A 19,287-nucleotide genomic window follows, 5' to 3' on the forward strand; every position below is an offset into this window, starting at 1 on the left:
ACATCTGGCAAGCCAGTGGAAGTCATTCTTTTTTCCCTCTTTTCTTTTCTTTTCTTTTCGTTTTTTTTTTTTTAGCAAAAATGATGTATGTGATGAGCTGGCTTTCTGCTGACAAGCACACCCATATGTGATCATGGCACTGTTGTAAGGCTTCACACCAGCTGCTAATGCAAAGGGATTGTATTAACAATTCTAGCTTTCTAGTTCACTCTCTTGCCCCACCCTACCCCGGCTTCTCCTCCAGATTTCACCTATCTTTTCTGCACACTTCTATTCCTTTTTCTTTTCTAGTTGACATGGCCTTATTTTAATTGTTCCCTCTGCAGCAATTCCAGCAGGATATTCCCTGCCCTCACTCCCATCTCACAGCTTTGGCATTGCAGTCCTAAATAGTGATCCTGCTGAAGCTTGTAATTACTTAGTTAGCAACAGAAACTTCCTTTGTGGGCTAAGGCACCCCGGGAACATTACATTTCCCAAGTTCCCTCTGGAGTGAGATTGGTGGTGGTGGTGGTGGTTGTTTGCTGCCACTGTCGGATATAGATGAAGAGTTTTCTATGGTGAGCATACGCAGGGTTACAGAAGGAGTGCGAAGGCATATGTTCTCTGTCTTGCTCCCAGTTATGGGATCAGAAGTCCAGTGTGTTCTAAATCTAGAATTGGACTCATGGAATAAGAAAAGCAAGTAGTAGTCCTACAGCCTCCCACAGAGTCAGGTCAAGCAAACCTCATATAGTCCTTATTTGAGTCTTGTAAGAAGTGGCCAAGTCTTGTGAAACGTCACAACAGGCTTGGCATTCTCATGGGATTTGGGGAAAGTACTGTGGGAATTGGGTGCTTCAGGGGCCACTCTATCCATCTAGATCAGCCTTTCTCAACCTGTGAGTCCCCAGATGTTGTTGAACTACAACTCCCATTACCCCTAGCTAGCAAGGCCAGAGCTCAGGGATGATGGGAGTTGTAGTCCAACAACATCTGGGGACCCATAGGTTGAGAACCACTGATTTAGATGCAGCCATGAGTGTGGCTGGATGGTGGCCCCCTCAGCCTTTTCTCCTTGGTGCTGTGGCACCTGGCCAGCTGAAAGCCAACAGCAGTGTGGTGGAAGAATGGCACTGTGGTGTATATTTGCTCCTCCACCTCAGGAAAAAATTGTTTTTATGAATTTCTCTCTTTCTCACTAAATCAGTCATGCAGAAACAAGCCCCTAGTCATTAATGATGTGGTCAGAAGTTCCTGTTCACACCAGTCTCCATGGCAAGCAGGTGGAGGTTTGAGCAGCATGGAAAACTTTCTGAGAAAAATGCTTCCAGCGCTTTATTTTTCTGCGGAAAATTCTCCCATTTCTTCAGTTCATTAGGCACCACAATTGCAAGCGAATTGCAAATACAGTTTGAGGCCAGCTTAGCAGTTTCTAAGTTCTGAGCTTTATTTATTAACTGCAAGCGATGCTAAATTAAACATGCTAAATTAGCACATTCTCCAGGGCATCAGAAAATTTCCCAGTGCTAACTGAAAATTTCTCAATGCAAATTAGGTTACTTTCCATAGGGTTATTTTCTGGAAAATTTTCTGATCCAACATTTTCTGGGAAACGCCCATCGATGGTTCCAAGCAGGCTTTCAAACAAAATCAGTCGATACCAAACTGGGAGTACAAAATTATGCTATGTGGATTTTCTTTGGTTTTCGTCATTTGATTTTGTCCCAAGGAGATGTGGACATTGGTAGAACGTAGACACCTTGATGGTGTTGCTGACTCAGCTTCTGGCATCAGTGATGGACTGACACCACAACTGTGCAACCAAAGAGCATTTTCATCACGCCAAAGAAATGGCATGTGAAGTTGCTGTACATATTTTGTTTCTTGGAAATGCACATGCACACAGAGAGTATGGCTCAGTCTTCAAAGCCTCTTTGCTTATTGGCCCATCCATGAAATCTTCAGAGAAGTACAGCTAGTTGGTGGCTGAGGGGCATTGGTCTGATGCCTGGCAGCCTATTGAGAACTGTGCCGAAAGCCAGGATTTTCTCACCATAGCCTGTATCACACATATATTGCTTGGTATGCAAGAAGCAAGAGGCCGTAGACTTGGTATGCAAAAGCATCCTGCAATTCGAGTCCTAGAAATCCTCCTTTTGCAGAGGATTGGGGTCCCTTGTGGTCTCACCCAGCTTCACCATTCTGTGATTACTGGCTCTCCAACAGCCACTGAATGCTAACATTTTGTGCTCCAATACTGACTGCTGCTGAATTTAAACCAGCGAAATGCCTCCAAGTAGTTCTCTCAGAAAGCTTTCCAGACCCAAAGCTGGCTTCTTGTTACAGTGCGGCTTAAAACATTCACAAGTAATGAAAGCAAACCCAGTTTCCCCTTCCTACTTTGTATGATGGTCACACTTACTCTGACCAGGGACCTGCAGTCAAATAAATGCACCCTCACATTGCAGTGCAGGGGTGGAGGTGGTGAACTTTTGAACCTTTGGATTATTGTAGTCATGTTTACTGTTTTGTCCCAGTTGCTGCAGCGGGAGCTTCTGGGCTGGGACCCCAGAGTTCCTGCTAGGAACCTTTGACTCCATGTGTAAGTCCCCTGAACTGTAGTTTGGAGCATCTCTACGGGAAGAAAAATATTCTTAGGCTGTAGACTGTCTCTACTCAAACCTATCGACCGTTGAATCCTTCTAGGCTGGGGAGGGTCTGTTTGGGCTGGGACTTTGCCTAGATAAGAATGGCTTTCCTAGGTGTGGTGTGTTTCAGTATGCTCTTTGGATTGGACTCCTGGCTTTGTTCATTGGCATTGACTCTTGTCTCTCAGCTATGGTTCTTTGCTAAACTTTCCCTCTGGCACAAAATGGGATTTCTGGTTCCTGGAGCTCCACTATGATAACTGCCTACAACTCAGCCCTGACACAGCTGCATCCCTCACAACTGCTAGGCCCTATAGTGGAGGTCCTCCTGAACAGCTAAGAGGGAAGGGTCCACAGGCCCTTGTGACTCAGCCAGGCCAGGCTCTGGTTGGTGGGTCATGACCTTTAATGGATGCAGTTCACGATGAGGACTGCATTGCCCCAGCAACAAATCATTGTGATTTTGAGAGGTGCTGCTTCATTCTGTGGGTGATTGAGGCTCTCCTGGGAAGCGGATAGTGCTCAGTTATGAGCTGAGAGCATACAGGACCTTGGACAGCTCCATGTGCACCTGCTAAGACAACTGCAAGAGATGTTGCCTCTGCTGGAAGCCATAGCCACTGAAACCTCATGTAGACTGAAAAAGGTCTGAAGTGTAATTGGATCTGCCTCCCTGGAGAAGCTGATTTTCTGTGAGGCTGGGGAGACACATGTACAGCTTGTGACCCTTCATCCTAGAGGATGGTGGAAGGGTTGTGTCTTTCAGCCAGAAGGACCCTGAGTATAGTACTAGTGGTATTCCCCCCTGAGGAAGTAGCCTCTACCTTATCTTCATCCAAGTCTTCTGTATATGACAAGGTCATGGGTAATGCAGTAGGACAAATAGAGTGCATCTGCTGCACAAGTGCTTTCTGATGGGAAGACATTGGCTTTCTCTGGAGCAATGAATAGCAACTGAGCAATTGTTGCACAAATGCACCAATCGTCTAGAAAGACTCTTGCTCTTTCCAGATGATGTTTCCTTTGTACCTCACAGCTATGACATGTGTGAGGCCAGGATAGTCTGGTATAGGATGTGTTGCAAGAGAGAGATGTCACAGCTCCAGCCGTTCTTTGGCAATCGGGATGAGTGGCAACTCAGTGCAGCTGAACCATCAGGGTAACCACACATCCCACTGCTCTGATTCCTTTAAATATGCTTTCCCTTGAAATGGATTCTTCATGCTCCAGAGGCCCCCTCCTCCTTTCCCAGCTACCCTGCAGTCAGAATTCAAATGGGGGGGAAAAACAGTATGCATTACATTTTACAACCCTGCTGGATAATTTACTTGCATGGCGGTCCAAAAGCTGCCTTGTTTACATTACGGGGGCTTTTGCTCTGGAACACATTTCCTAACTCAGTGGAGCGGCTTTGATGGGATCTATTAGTGGGGGTGGTCTGGGAAAGGAGAAATTGAATGCTGCCGGCCCTGTGTCTTCCTAGAAACAGTCTCAGAGAAATGATATTATCTGCATGAGTGGGAAATGTTGTCTGAGGTGGAATAGATAAGGTGGCATCACTGAGCGAGGAGAGTTTGTGTTTTTCATTAAAAACAGGACAGGACCTTGAGTGTGCTTTTTCTGCACTGAAGTTGACAATTTAGGGAGATAGATCTTGTGTAGGTCAGATGGATGCTGATGCCACAGACACAAAGACTTGATTTTGTTTGCTTTTAACGTGATAAGCATGTGTGTGTGGTTGGAGTCCAAGAGAGCATCTTTGGCAAAGCAGATGTTGCTTCTTCAATGCATGTAGTCAAAGAGGGCTGCCCTGCCCTGTGCTTTTGTTGTTACCTGCACAGGTGAGGCCACACCCACCTCTAGTCACATGCAGAGGAAGCCTGTCCCAGCCCAGAAGGAAACAGGAAGTTTACCTGCTGGCTGGACAAACATTCCTCCCCGTGTATAAACATGTTCACTCTAGGAATGTTGTACTTGACTGCTCTTGTGTTTCACATCCCACAAAAAGTCCCAAGTGCTCACAGAGCAGTCACTCCATCCTCATCATTCTGGCTGCACTTTGCCGAACCCTTTCCAGCTCTGCAGTATCCTCTCTGAAGTCAGGCGACCAGAACTGTACTCAGGATTCCAAATGTGGTTGTACCATAGATTTGTACAACAGCATCAGAACATTGGCAGTTGTATTTCCAGTTCCTTTCCTAATGATCTCTAGTCTAACATGGAGTTCGCCTTTTTCACAGCTGTTGTACATGGGGTCAATATTTCCACTGAGCTGTTCTCTGATATAACAGAGAATTCTAGAGTTGGAAGGGACCCTAAGGGTCCTCTCATACAACCTTCTGCAATGCAGGAATTCTGCCCAAAGCCATCGCTGCACTCACACCACCAACCTTCTAGTTAGCAGCCAGACACACTGACCCATTCCTAGGTCTTATTCCTGGTCAGTTGCCATCAGTTCATTGGACATTCCCATCAAAGCTATGTCTCCTTTCCCTCACATCCTTCCCAAAGTTTGGAGAGTCATTTCTTCTTGTTGTTTCTTACCTGCTCAAAAGCTGCAGTGAAAATGACCTTTCTCAGGAATGGATCTGTGGAGTGCTGGGTGCCCTGCTCACTGTAGGACTGAATGCACTCACCTCTGACAAGCTGACAAGTGGATTTGTGGCTTCCTGCCCTTTCCTATCAGCTGCTACACAACATCTTTTTAAAGTAGAAATGCCAGAAATTAAATTTGGGGCTTTCTGCATGCAAAAGATGCTCTCTAGTCATTGAGCCGTGGAAGAGCAATTGTTTTTGCTGGCACAAACTTGTCAGAGGAAAGTCACCTGCCCCACAAATAAATAGATGTTCCATCTCTGGGACATAGGATTAACATTGCCTGAAGATGAAGAGATTAGCTTTCGGTTTTGATCATCTTTTTTTTTTTTTTTTAGGAAGCAGCAATACCATAGTTCTTAAAATCTTGGATCTCTTTGCGCTGATAGAACCAGTGAAGTTGTTGAAATCACTGAAATTCTACGGCGATGCATTTTGCGTTACAATCCTATTCCGTGGTATCCAACATGGTTTACTCCCGAGTTTAGGATTGCAGCCTGAAAGTGTTGAGAAATGATCCAGTCAATGCACAGAGTGACTACAGCACAACATAAAGTGATGATCACTGACTTGGGTGGTTTTAAAAGAGGATTAGGCAATATGGAGACTAATTGGCCAAGGTACTGGGAAATTTTGGAGCAGGAGGGTGATAAATTGAAATTGCAGAGCTATGAAAAACTCAAAGATAAGGTGCGGGATTGGTTACACTATCTTCAAGTAAGAGAGGCCTATAATTTAGATAAAAAGATTGGCTTCCAGGTGGAAAAATCAAAGTTAGAAACTGAACTGTTAGAACCCAATGCTAAGATACTATCAAGAATGTATAATCTGCTGTTGAAATGGAATACTGTGGATGAGACAGTGAAATCTAGTATGATAAAATGGGCACAAGATGTTGGACATAACATTATGTTCGCTGACTGGGAACAGTTATGGACCACCGGAATTAAATTTACGGCATGTAATGCCTTAAGGGAGAATATTATGAAAATTATGTATAGGTGGTACATGACCCCAGTCAAGCTTGCTAAAATCTACCATTTGCCCGATAACAAATGTTGGAAATGTAAAGAAACTGAAGGTACATTTTTTCACCTTTGGTGGACATGCCCAAGGATTAAGGCTTTCTGGGAGATGATATATAATGAACTAAAAAAGGTACTTAAGTACACTTTCCCTAAGAAACCAGAGGCCTTTCTCCTGGGCATGGTCGGCCAATTGGTGCCAAAGAAGGACAGAACTTTCTTTCTGTATGCCACAGCAGCAGCAAGAATTTTGGTTGCAAAGCATTGGAAGACACAAGATCTACCCACTCTGGAAGAATGGCAGATACAAGTAATGGATTACATGGAACTGGCAGAAATGACTGGCAGAATACGAGATCAAGGAGAAGAGCAGGTGGAAGAAGATTGGAAGAAGTTTTAAAACTACCTACAAAAACATTGCAAAATCTTTGAATGTTGAGGACACTGAAATGAGAAAAAGAGGTTCAAGTGATTAAGATAAATAAAAAAAATGAAAGAAGGGATAGATATTTGAATAACATAATATTTGAAGGAATTTTTAAAGGATAAAACTAATATAAATGAATTTGCTAAATTAAATTGGAAGTGGAATACAAGAAAGGAGGGCGGGTGGAAGTCAAGAAAATAAGGTTAAGAACGATATGAATTTGAAAAGAGTCTTTCCTTTTTTCTCTTTCTTCTTTTTCTTTTTTTTCTTCTTTTCTATGTTAAGTATTTGTACTTTTGTATTTTTGTATTTTTGTGGTTTTGTATTTCCCTTGTATTTTTTCTTATTTGTTGTTTATAAGTCCTTTATTGTGAAAATTTAATAAAATATTATTTAAAAAAAAATTAAAAGAGGATTAGGCAAATTCATGGAGGATAAGGTAATCAATGGCTGCTAGCTATGATGGCCATGTTATCTCCCCCACTGTCAGAGGCAGTTGCTGGGAATTTCAAGAGCTGTTGAGCTCAGGTCCTGGATTTCCTATTGAGGCATCTGGATGGCCACTGTGAGAACAGACTCCTGGGCTAGATGGACTTCTGGCCTGATCGATCAGGCCTCTACTTAGGTTTGCATTTCTTGTATCAGAAGAGCACCAAGTCTCCCATTTCTCTGTGTATTAGGGATCCGAGTTACACATGAGTGTGCACATGTTATGAAATGCATGCTTTTGCCATTACGACAATGAACCTTTGTTTCAGGAAAAGAAATAAATCTTATATCCCAGGCACAGGACAAATGTTTCTTTCTGGATGGTGCCAGGATTAGGGTGGGCAAATCACTCTTATTTTCAATCTGTTACATTGTTCTGTCCTCTTTTTGCATTAACCTCTGATTTTGAAGAGAAAAACAGCAACCTCAACAACCTGATAACTTGCATTTGAACACATATTTAAGTATTTAAGTAAGAATGGGGTTGCCTGTGGCAGCGATTTCCAAGCCCGTCCTTCTGCAAACATGGGAGTGAGAGGGGGGAGGAGGAGAGAAACATATTTGTGCTCCCCGCTCCTTCCCTACATGGGAAGGAGGTGGTGCTAATGGAAGAATTGGAGGAGGGAGGGACTGAGCAAAGGAGCTTTGAAGGAGGTGGCAGGCGAGGAATGCAAACAGCGGACTGACTGGAAGGGACCAATGCAGGAAGTGAACAAACAGGGAGCACTTGTGTGTTTGCAACATCACCCCCGCCCTCACCCTCCTGCACCAGTGGAACTGGGAGTGTCTCCTAATGGTTCCAGAGGGTGACATGAGGCTTGTTTTCCTTTCCTCCCAAGGAGGGGGTGCATATGATATGTATGCAAGGAAAAGAAGCCTCTGCCTCTGCTTCCACTTCTCCATGCTTCCCTGTGGCATCCTGACCTCTCAGAGACAGTTGAGCAGGGATACAGGGAGAGGAGTACCTGTCCAGAGGTGGCTGCATTCTGTGTTGCCATGACTCACCTGTCCTCAGGTGATCAACCAACAGCCCATCCTCCTTCGTTGCCTCCAAAACTCCATTCAAATGTGCCACCGCTGCCTACTGTTGATTAAGATGGATGACAAGGTCACACAGTCCCGAGAGAGAAGCTGGAGCAGCAAGACTGCTTGCTACACCTGTGGTTCCCAACTGAGCCATGGCTATGTGTGGGGCAACCACTGCACAGGAGAAGGCAGGGTGCCGTTATCATTTGGTGAAAACCCCAGACATTTTGTCCAATTTTTAAAATCTTCTGGGACAGAAATTTTACCCCTGAAAAAGAGCAGATGTCCAGGAAAAAGACAATGTGAGGACACGCCCAGGAAAAAGACAATGTATGGCAACCCTAGGGCCCTATTTTGATGCTTTTTTGATGCTGAGTACTGCATCAGAGCATTAAGGAAGCATGGAAATCAGTGAACGGACAAATTCTAATCCATGCATTTGTCCAGGAGGTATAGAACAAGTTCATTTGTATTGGAAATAGCAAAGATTGCACCCCAAAGCATGTCATTCCAATTAGAAGATGCAGTGGGATCCCAGAACTTGAAATAGTGACAGATTTCAGAGTCCTTTTTTTGCCAAATGAGTAGACTATTACTGATCCCATCAATTGCCCTTTCTTTTTCTCTCTGTTTCAAGTTTTGGCAGTGAAACTAGTCATATCAATGCCCACAGTCTGCCATATGAGCTCCTAGTTGTGCCAAGGCTGAAGAGCTGGGAGGGAAGTTTGGGTCTGTAGTCAAACAGCCAGGCATTCTGGGAGACAGAGAGGAGGCCAGGCTGGCTCTCAGGAGGAGGCAAAGCTGGCATTCTTTAGAAGATTGTCTACTGCAGAGATAACAGAACCCCCTGCCGCCGCCACCCCATAATATATGCCAAGGGGAAGATTACAGAGAGGAAACAAAATACTCTGCCTTGCAGAGGCACAAACAAGGGATTAATTGGGCTTCATTAACAAGCCATACAGTACTTAGGGCTGTTTGCTAATGTCTGTGGTGTAGCTATTAACAGTGCTGAATTGGCTGAGATGTTTTTTAATAGGGACACAGGAATTAGGAGGCAGCAGGAGGTGGACCTGAGTGACTGCTGATTAATCAGGACCTGCAGGCTGTAAGCAAAGGGAGAGTGAGGGGCAGGGGGTTTCTGCAAGGGAATTGTGGAAAGGTTTTGCTGCATTGGCTGAAGGGACGGCTTTGGACAAAGCAAGGTCTGCGGAGGTACATTTACACTTTCCAGCAAACTAATGATTCTATTAGCTCCTTTACCGGTGATACTCCAGAGTTTCAGGCAGGGAACACTCCCAGCTGTACCTGGCGATTGAATCTGGGTCCTTCTACATGCAAAGCAGCTGCTCAACCCATCACCATTCTTTCATATTTCGGCAAAGAACTTCATCTTCCTGCTTCTCCTTCCAGTTTTTTCCTTTCAGCCAGCATGTTGTCCCTCCCCTTGTTTTTCACTTATCCGGCTCTGTCAGAAGCAGAGCCAATTAATATGTCCTTCCCCTTCCTTTCTTCCCTTTCTCTTGTCAGAGCAAAAAGAATTGTGGGATAACCATGGCTTTCAGAATAATCAGTGTGCAACGTGGATGGAAATGAGGTGCAGTGTTTTATGTTGGCATAAGCCGGGGACATTATTCAAAAGGAGAGAACTAGTCAAGGAAAAGAGAGCCGAGGGTTCTCAGTTCCATACAGCTGGGGCTACCAGACATCTAGATCTGATCTGAAGTCCCCAGGCTTGCCTGGTCCCCTCCAGGTGGCAAGTGGATCTTCAGGTGGGCAAGAGTGCCTTTAATAATAATAAGAATTGTTAAGAAAATTGTGCATACAGCTTGCAGGCTTCAGTCTGGCAGGAACTGAGTGAAAATGATAACATAGACACTTGAGGGAGGGCTGTCTTCCTCCCCTCCCCTCCCCTCCCCTCCCCTCCCCGCTCCCAATTAACTCCCATCTCCAGGGCCCACACTGTGATGGTTCCAGGGACAACATTGTGACATCACCAGAAGCCTCCCCTCCTTGACACCACCAGAAGCTGCTCATAGATCTCAGATTTGGGCCCTGACATCTCAGGGTCTGGGATGCTCCTGACTTGGCAGCCCTACACACAGCACACATTTTTTTCCCTCCCAAAGAGCAACCCCCAGTCCCCCAAACATTCATGACTTTGCCTCCCTCTGAAATGTTGTCACATCTGGAATCCAAGAGCTGATTCAGATGCACATCAAAGAATGCTAACTGGCTCAGTTTACCACGTGGGAAGGAGGCAGTTGCTGGCGCTCATAATTCATCCCCCCAAAAAGCGCCATGGGAGTTTTGGTGAAGGCCGGTTATTTAAAACGAACCAATTGGATTTGTCTTTCTGATTCATTGCGCTCATGACCTGGAGAGGAGGCCACCTAACTGCTCTGTCAAGAAGTTGTTCTAGGCAGCGGGAAACAGCTACACCTAGGCTTCTTGAGGAATATGATCTCGGCAAATTCCCGTTCAGCCTAATCTGTGCTGCACCTTCCAGTTTAGTGTGCAGATTGGGATCAAGTTATCTGCGGGCTTCCACACTTCTCAAACGTTAAGAGACAGTTCTCAGCTCAAGAACCCGGGAGCAGAAAAAACCTTGCCTTGCAATGATGGTGGTGGGGATAAAGATGTGCCCCCCACATCCCCATTCTACTGGTATTTCCTGTTCATGGCAGTACCATCTGGAGAGGGCTTAACTGATGTACCCAGGGACTGGGAGTGGGAGGACCAGATGGAATGGCATCCGATGGAGGCAGTTTTGAGAAGGGAAGAGCCAAATGACATGTGGTCTTTGCCATGGTTGATGGGGGTGGGGGAGACCTCACTGTCTTATATCATTCTCTGATATATCTGGATGGCTTGAAGGAGCATCTCCATCCCCATCATTCAGCCCAGACACTGAGGCTCAGTTCCAAGGGCCTTCTCCCTGCAAGAAGTGAGGAACCAGGCAGAGGGCCTTCTCAGTAGTGGCACCCACCCTGTGGAACACCCTCCCATCAGATGTCAAGGAAATAAACAACTATCTGATTTTTAGAAGACATCTGAAGGCAGCTCTGATTAGGGAAGTTTTTAATGTTTGATCTTTTATTGTGTTTTTAATATTCTGTTGGGAGCCGCCCAAAGCTGCTGGGGAAACCCAACCAGATGGACGGGGTATAAATAATAAATGATGATGATGATGATGATGATGATGATGTCTGGTGATGGAGACAATTTTGGTAAAGAAGGAACCAAATAGCTGTTGCTCCCAACCAGAGCATCTATAGGAGGACTTGCACTGCCTTAAATCAGTTTAAACCAATGTAAATGCAGAACTTCTCTGGGTTCAATACATGGCTTGCTATTTCCGATGAAACATCACTATGCTTGGAAGTCACAACAGCTCCAGGATTGTCCTGCTTGAGCTTATATCCTTTCTGATCACTGTCTTTTGGTTTCCTTTTTAGCTCCTAGCTTCGATTATGGGGACATGCCCTCCCCTCTGGGAGAGTCGGAGAGCACCATCACCATTCTGCTGAGGCCGGCGCAGGGCAGAGGTGCCCCTATCAGGTACAGGAAAGCCCATCTACTCAAGGGACTCATGCATACCACCTTTCAGTTTTGAGACAACAAAACTTCATTTATGAAATGGAAGGGGGATTGTCCTTTTCCTGCTGGTGCTTTCTCTCTCCCCTCCTCCTTGCTTTTAAAATAAATATTAATTGCAGTTCCAGAGGTGGGTTGGATTTGGGTCATGACCGTGGTACTAGCAAAGGGCTTAATCCTTCCCATCCCCCCATGTCATTTACCCAGTTTGGAGTGCTCTCGTTTCTTCTTCCAAGGTAACTCAACTTCTGCTTTCCTTAAAGTTCTATTGTATGTAACAGAAAAAGGAGCTTTTTAGCCTCTAGGGAGGAATCTCCTCACACTTATTGGCTTATAGGAGCCAATCATAGTGAAAGGAGGTGAGTCAGTAACTGAGGATTGGCTCGTAGAGTCACTCTGAAGAAGGCAGCTGGGAAGAACTCCAAGGAGGAGCTGTTCTGTATGCTCCATTTAGGAATACTGAAACCATACGGCTCTTCACTATTTCACTGCTGCAGAAATAGTAACAAGTCTTTGACCCCCTGCAACCCCAGACTACTACACATCCGATTGAGAGCCATCCACAACCAGAGCAAGAATGGAAATGTGAGGGATATGGCTGGCAGCGTTCCTTTTTGCCATCTTTGTAATTAGACTTTAATGCTGAGAATTGGCGAGCGAGATTTGATTCACCCACTGAACACGCATGCCTCCCCACCCTAAGCACCTCTCTTTTCCAAAGATGGCAAAGGCTTGCCTGTTGATTTAATGCATCCCTTTTGAAAAGCGCTGGTCTTAACACGGTGTGTGCCACAGTACGAAACCTGCCCGTGAATGCTTTGGGGCATTTAAACAGTCCCTTCTGACACACTGTTATTTGCCTTTCTGCTCTTGGCTGAAGGGTAGAGAAAGTTACAAATAGTGCCTCTGACTTGGCATCTTTAATTATATATAACCTGCAGCCAGCCAGGCCTGATTGTGTGTGTATGAGATCAGCTGCGCTTGGCCTGCAGGTCACAGCCGTGGAGTCTGGAGAAAGGAGAGGGAGAGGGAGAGGGAGGGAGGGAGGGAGGGAGAGAGCGCCTCTGTGGATTTCCTGGGGCTCTTGCTTGAATGTCTTGAGCAAGTGTTTTTGCATCCCATGTGCACCTGCTGGATGGAATCCTCTTCCCTTGACTTTGGCAGCAAGGAAACACGAGTGCATCATCCTTAAAGCTCTGTGCCTTAGGTCTGGCAGCCGCCTCTTCTAAGACTCCTTAGCCAAGCCATGCATCATCTCCCTTTGCTAGCTATTCCTGTTTCTTACAAAATCGGGCAGCATAGAAATGTTGTTAAATAAATTATCATCATGCGGGGAAAGGGGATGGAGGCACCTCTGCTTCCAGGAGTTACTTGAAACCCACTAGATCTTCTGCCAGTAAGGCTGAACATTTGTAATCCAGTGTCTGCAGGATGATGGTATAACCAGTAGACTCCAGCATAAACGGGCATTGGCAAGCCACAAACTCCCATGACTGTACAGTTGACTGTACATGGCTCCCCCCAAAGAATCCTGGGAATTGTAGCTTACCTCTCACAGAGCTATGATTCCCAACACCCTCAACAAGACTACAGTTCCTGGAATTCTTTGGTTGGATTATTCTCCAAGGGTTTGAAAAGGCAGCTGTAAGTGCAGGTGCCAACCCCCTTAATCTCAAAGCATTCTGATTTATTTCAGCCTGGATGCCTCAGCTGGTTAGAGCCTTTGTGCTGATAATACCAAGGTTCCAAGTTTGATCCCCATAAGGGACAGCTGCATATTCCTGCATTGCAGGGGGTTGGACTAGATGATCCTCAGGGTCCCTTCCAACTCTACAGTTGTATGATTCTGTGAAACCATCTGATTTCACCCCTTTCTGTTCTCTTTCTCTCTCCAACCCGCTTCCTTGGACTGTGTCCCCAGCACATACCAAGTCGTTGTGGAAGAAGACAGGCCTAGGAAGGTCAAGCGGGAGGTGGGGGGCCAGGAATGCTTTCCGGTGCCCCTAACCTTTGACGACGCCATGTCCCGTGGCTCAGTTCACTACTTTGGAGCCGAGCTGCCCCCCAGCAGCCTCACAGAAGCCAAGCCCTTCACGGTAGGGGACAACCAAACCTACAGCGGCTACTGGAATCCACCGCTGGAGCCCAAGAAGGCCTATCTTATCTACTTCCAGGCCATGAGCCATCTCAAAGGGGTGAGTAGCAATGTGCTGGATTAAAATGTGATCAGCTGATAGCCTTCCATAACCTCTGGAAATTTTGGAGCTCTGGGACTACCACCAAGAAGGCACTGCTGCTTCCAGATCAGCTGGAACTTAAAGTGGGGAGCTCACACTGACTGATCTTAACCTGATTGTCTGGGACCAGTTCAGCCCCCTGGGATTTTTTAAAGAAATCAATGATGCTGAGGATTGGACCTTGCATTTCACAAGGGCAAAACTAGTGCATCATCACTGCAATGGTGGCTGGTGGTATAGTGTCCCATTCGCCTAATAGACTAGCCTGCACTGCACCACTGAGCTACACCCCCTTTCCTGTGTCTGTGTGTCATTAATGTCCAATCTCAGCTGCTTCTGCTTCTTCCTGCCTGGACCTGAGAGACATCCTTGCCTTTTCTAGCAAGGAAGTGAGCAGCGGTGCCATCAGGGCAGGAGTTGGGGCAGCAGAATCAGCAGGAGACCTTCTGATGCTTAGCTGTGGTCCTTCCCCCTTTGCCATCTTTGGAATGGTGGTGGTGATGGGGTAGAGAGTATGTAAGACCGTTAAGTCCAAAGTCTAAAAATCATCAGACTGCACCATTGGAAATGAGAATACATGGATTTTCTTCAGGCTGTCTACAGAGGGAGAAGGGTGGGATCTTGCTCAGGCATCTCAGCAAGAGACAATTCATTTGACACCCTTTCTTGCAGCGACTCCTTGCATCTGCTAACATTAGGAGATGTCCTCTAAGGACTCCAGGCCTGTCCCCTGCAGCTGCCCCAGTGGGCTGTTCTGTCCTAATCTGCAAGACGATCAAGCTTGGCCTGGCTTCAACAGCCCAGCTTTCATTGCAGAGACAAATCTGATCTGACTAACCCGAGGTTCTGTTCCATGTCTGGGCAAATCTCTTTCAAGGTGACTGCTGGAACAACGGGGGGCATCCTCCAGAGGATCCTTGATGCCTTAACTTGACACATTTCTGCAGCTTCCATCTGAGCCACTGGGGGTGCAGAAGTGGGCAGGCAATGTATTGCCGCACCTATAGAAGTCGAAGGCTGTAGAGCCACATGAAGGAGTGTGTGCTGCCAGAGAGAGCTGGCAAAGAAGCGGGAAGGATTGCCATTAAATGTAAATCCATCAATTCAAATACAGGAAGCTGCCTTTGACCAGGTCAGATTTTTTGTCCATGGAGCCCAGGGTTGTCTGCTTTGATGAACAGCAGCTCTCAAGGGTCTCAGCCTCAGACTGTTTCCCACTACATGCTTGCTAACTGATAATTTCAATTAGAGATGCCGTGGATTGAACACAGGACATTCTGGGTTCATGTTCTGTGTTATTTTCTGGAAGCAAGGAAATTCAAATGTTACAGGACCACGGACAGCTCCAAAAGAGCTACTTACTACAACCAATGTTGGGAGAAGATTGAGGACTTTTATGCCTCCTCCAGGCTATACCCACTAAAAGCATTTGGGTTTTTTGTTTTTTTTTTTAATTTTGGGAGGGGAGAGATCACTGGGGGCATACATGATAGAGGTTTCTAAAATTATGCACTATGTAGAGAAAGTGGACGAGAAAAAAGTCTCTCTCCCCTCCCTCCACCTTATCCATAATACAAGAACTCAGGGTTGCCCAATTAAATTGATGAGAGCAGTTTTCAGAACAGACCAGAGAAAGTGCTTCTATGAACAATGCGCAATTATCAGTGCTACAGATGTAGTGATGTTAGTTTAAAAACAGGGTTAGACAAATTCATGGAGAATGAAGCAGTATACACACCATAAATTTAAAACACCTCTCCTCTCCCCTAATAAATAAATAAAAATAAATAAATTCTGAGAATTGTAGTTTGTTAAGGGTGCTGGGAGTTATAGCTCTGTGAGGGGTAACTGCAGCTCCCAGGATTCTTTCAAGGTGTGTCTCTGTGTTTTAAATGTATGCAACCTAAGTCCATTGGAGGCTGTTAGCTAGGTAAACGAAACCTCCAGGTTCAGAAGCAGTTCCTCTAATTGCAAACTTGGGTAGTGAGTGCCAATAAGAATGGAGCCAAATGGGGCCACTCAGAATCATAAGAACATAGGAATCTGCCTTATACCAAGTGAGACCATTGATCTATCTAGCTTAGTATTGTCGACACTGACTGGCAGCAGCTCTCCAGGATTTCAGGTAGGAGTTTTTTTCTGAACTCTACCTGGAGATGCTGGGAATTGAACCTGAGTCCTTCCGCTTGCAAGCCAGATGCTTCAGCACTGAGCTATAACCCTTACCCAGAAACTAGGTGGACATGTTGACATGCCCCAAAATGTCTTGATATGTTTTTTTTAAAATGCTCTCTGAACAAAGAAAGATGGGGAGCAGGGAGACAATATGGATTGAGCGTGCTCAGTAGCCACTAAACCTTGGAATGGCCTCCATGAACTCCTTAGTCCTAGAGAAGGGCATGGTTAGCTGCCTGGACTTCTGAACAGGAACACTGTGGCTTGGAGGCAACATTTTGTTGCATGTTTCCTTTGTGCTATTGAGCACTAATTGCTGGTAATAGCATTGTTGCATCCATGCCTTGCTTGTGGCCATCCCAAAGACATCTGACTTAGTCACTGTGGGAAGTAGGATTCTGGTATATGTGGAGCGCCGGTTGAACTGTAATGACCCCAGGTTGGTAATGATTGACAGAAGCTGTTAATTTCACAGTCCAGCTACAGGGAGAATAGGATAGCTGCCTGTGTGAGCAGGCAGGGGAGGATGTCTTGGAAAGCTTTATGCCCCAGCTGAGGTTATTTCCAGCCTCCTCCTTATTGCTGCGGTCTGGTTCTCATGCACCCAGCATCCAAATATCCCAAATGGCACAACAAGGAATCCTAACATAATGAGTAGATATAGATTATGCACATTAAGGAAAATGATGCCCATTTGTTTCATTTTCATTCTTCCATCTGCAGTGATTGTGTTATTACCATGGCATTTTGGCAGGCGGGCAGGCAATGCAGGGGGGTGCTTGAGGAATCTCACTGGGCAGGCGAGATAGAGAGGGAGGAGACAGGCAGTGCAGGAAAGAAAAGAAAAGTGAGGAAGAAAATGGTTTCTCAGCTGGGCAAGTGAGATGGCTCTCTATCAAGCTGAGAGGTTACCATATTCTTTCGTGTATAACACGCCTCTGTGTATAAGACGCCCATCTATTTTGGGGGAGATTGCTCAGAGCTGTTGAGTTTTTTTTGGGGGGGGGATTGCCCATAGTTACTGAGCTTTTTATGGGGGGGGGGTGTAGCCCAGAGTAGCAACAGCCAAAAAACACCAGCCCTGGCCACAGCAACAAATAACACACCAAATAGCCACTGACTGCCTCCAGCTCGTGACCCCCAATTTTTAACATAATTTTTAAGGAAAAAATGTCATCTTATGCTGTACACTGAATAGTATGGTGTATTCATTTCTATCCATAGGCCATAAATCTAAAGGAATTCAATGCTATGGAGCAAATTCCTGTGCAAGCTTTGCGTGTCACTGCAAATGGCATTATTACGATTTAAGAACCAGCTTTTAAATTGGGTATGGGGAACCTGTTTTCCTACAGATATTGTAGGGCTTCAGCTCCCATAAGCCATAACCAACATCAGGGGGGCCACTGGGGGTACAGGTGGGCAGGGACCCAAGGGCCCCCCAAATTTTCACTGAGGGGGCTGGGGGGGCATGGCGACCTTGCACACGCCATGTTGTGTGGTGTGTGTGAGTATGTTGGTTGTAAAATGGGGTTTTTCATGTTCATATTGCTATTTATTTAAAAGAATGCATATATTGCATTCTGGTGGAATAACTGTGATGGGATGCAAGCAGGCAGAACAATATTCATTGTAAAAATACAGAGTAAGTTTGCATAAAGCTTTGACAGAGTGTTGTTTTCCCTTCCCACTTTTGAAATAGAGTTGTTAAAAGAAAAGGAAAGAAAAACCAGGCTTCACGGACCAGTAAAACCTGATTCTCTCTTTTCTTCCCTGTTAGGAAACGAGGCTGAATTGCATCCGAATAGCCCGGAAAGGTAATCATTCTTCTTAGTGTGTTTTGCCTATATTATCCCCGTCTATTGTCAAATGGCCTTTCTGATTTGCGCCCTCTTGCTGAGTGACATGCACTAGTTTTACTTCCATAGGTTAGCGGTTTGCAACAAAGTGGCTGCCGGGGAGCCAGACAAGAGTTGCAGAGCCAGCCCATGATATTTTGCTGCCTGAAATGTCCATGCCATCCTCCCTTAAGGCAGATGGAGTTATGTTGTCATCTGAGCCAGGAAATACCCAGGGGTGTTGTAGAGATGGGCAAATCTGTAAACTTCGGTTTCTCTCAGTTTCTCATTTTTACAGTCTTAAGTTCAGTTCTTCACATTTCCACATCCAGGGCCGGATTTAGGTTTGATGGGGCCCTAAGCTACTGAAGGTAATGGGGCCCTTTATATGTCCAGCTGTCCTTTGTCAACAACAAATTGTCACTGTTTTTTGTGTTGAATATATGCTATATGGTAATTTATGGACCTAATAGGTATCATAGGAGCCTACACAACACAAAACACTGTTGCTGTATGTAGGTTTTATTTTATTTGTTTTTTATCCTATATTTTGGAAATGTACATCCAGTTTTTCCCCTTTAATTTTTTTGGGGGGTCCCCAAGAAAGTGGGGCCCTAAGCTATGGTTTGTAAATCTGGCACTGTCCACATCAGTTTTCCATATTACCAAATGCACAATTCCTACATTGTGTAGAAAGGACCAACCTGTGGGCTTGTCCTCTCAAGATACGGGTTGTAGCAGAAATAATTTTCCCTTAAGCAGAATTTGGGATTTAATTTTCAAAAATGCCATCATGCTTTGCATCTGTAATTTTATTAAGCATGTGCACATAGTTTGTAGGCTGCAGTCCTTAATACACATACTTGGGAGTAAGTCTCATTGAACTCAGTAGTACTTACTTCTGAGTAGACATTGGTTGCCATATGTCCTCTTTTTCCAGGACACATCCTCTTTTTCCAGAGTATATAAAATGAGAGTCATCATAGCGATCCATAGTTAAAAGCAGAAGTCAGCAGATGTGCCCTCTTTTTTGCTCTTCAAACTATGGCAGCCCATAGGATTGTGGCGTAAATCAAAGTTTCACTGCACCATGGAATTTGTAGTCTTCAACTGCTGCATACACAGTCAATGTAGGTCATGCACACCTGCAGCATGAAACATAAACAGTGAGAATCCATTTGAATTCTCTGCCAAAGTTCATGGCAAAACATTCAGATAACAGATTTCACTGTAAAGTTCCTCTGCAGG

The 19,287-nt window shown here is 45.3% G+C and overlaps 1 protein-coding gene across 10 annotated transcripts in view; it reads left to right on the plus strand.

The window, feature by feature from the left end:
* PTPRU (protein tyrosine phosphatase receptor type U) overlaps positions 1-19,287 on the plus strand; it is a 389,916-nt gene that overhangs the window by 257,279 nt on the left and 113,350 nt on the right. For all 10 annotated transcript variants that reach the window (XM_081868648.1, XM_081868652.1, XM_081868653.1 and 7 more), the window contains exons 11-13: positions 11,651-11,753; positions 13,711-13,984; positions 17,982-18,018. In XM_081868648.1, coding sequence (XP_081724774.1) covers positions 11,651-11,753; positions 13,711-13,984; positions 17,982-18,018 — 414 coding nt within the window. The remainder of the gene's footprint in view (positions 1-11,650; positions 11,754-13,710; positions 13,985-17,981; positions 18,019-19,287) is intronic.

The sequence above is a fragment of the Podarcis erhardii genome, assembly GCF_964252035.2.
Source record: "Podarcis erhardii genome assembly, chromosome: 7".
Classification (NCBI taxonomy): domain Eukaryota; kingdom Metazoa; phylum Chordata; class Lepidosauria; order Squamata; family Lacertidae; genus Podarcis; species Podarcis erhardii.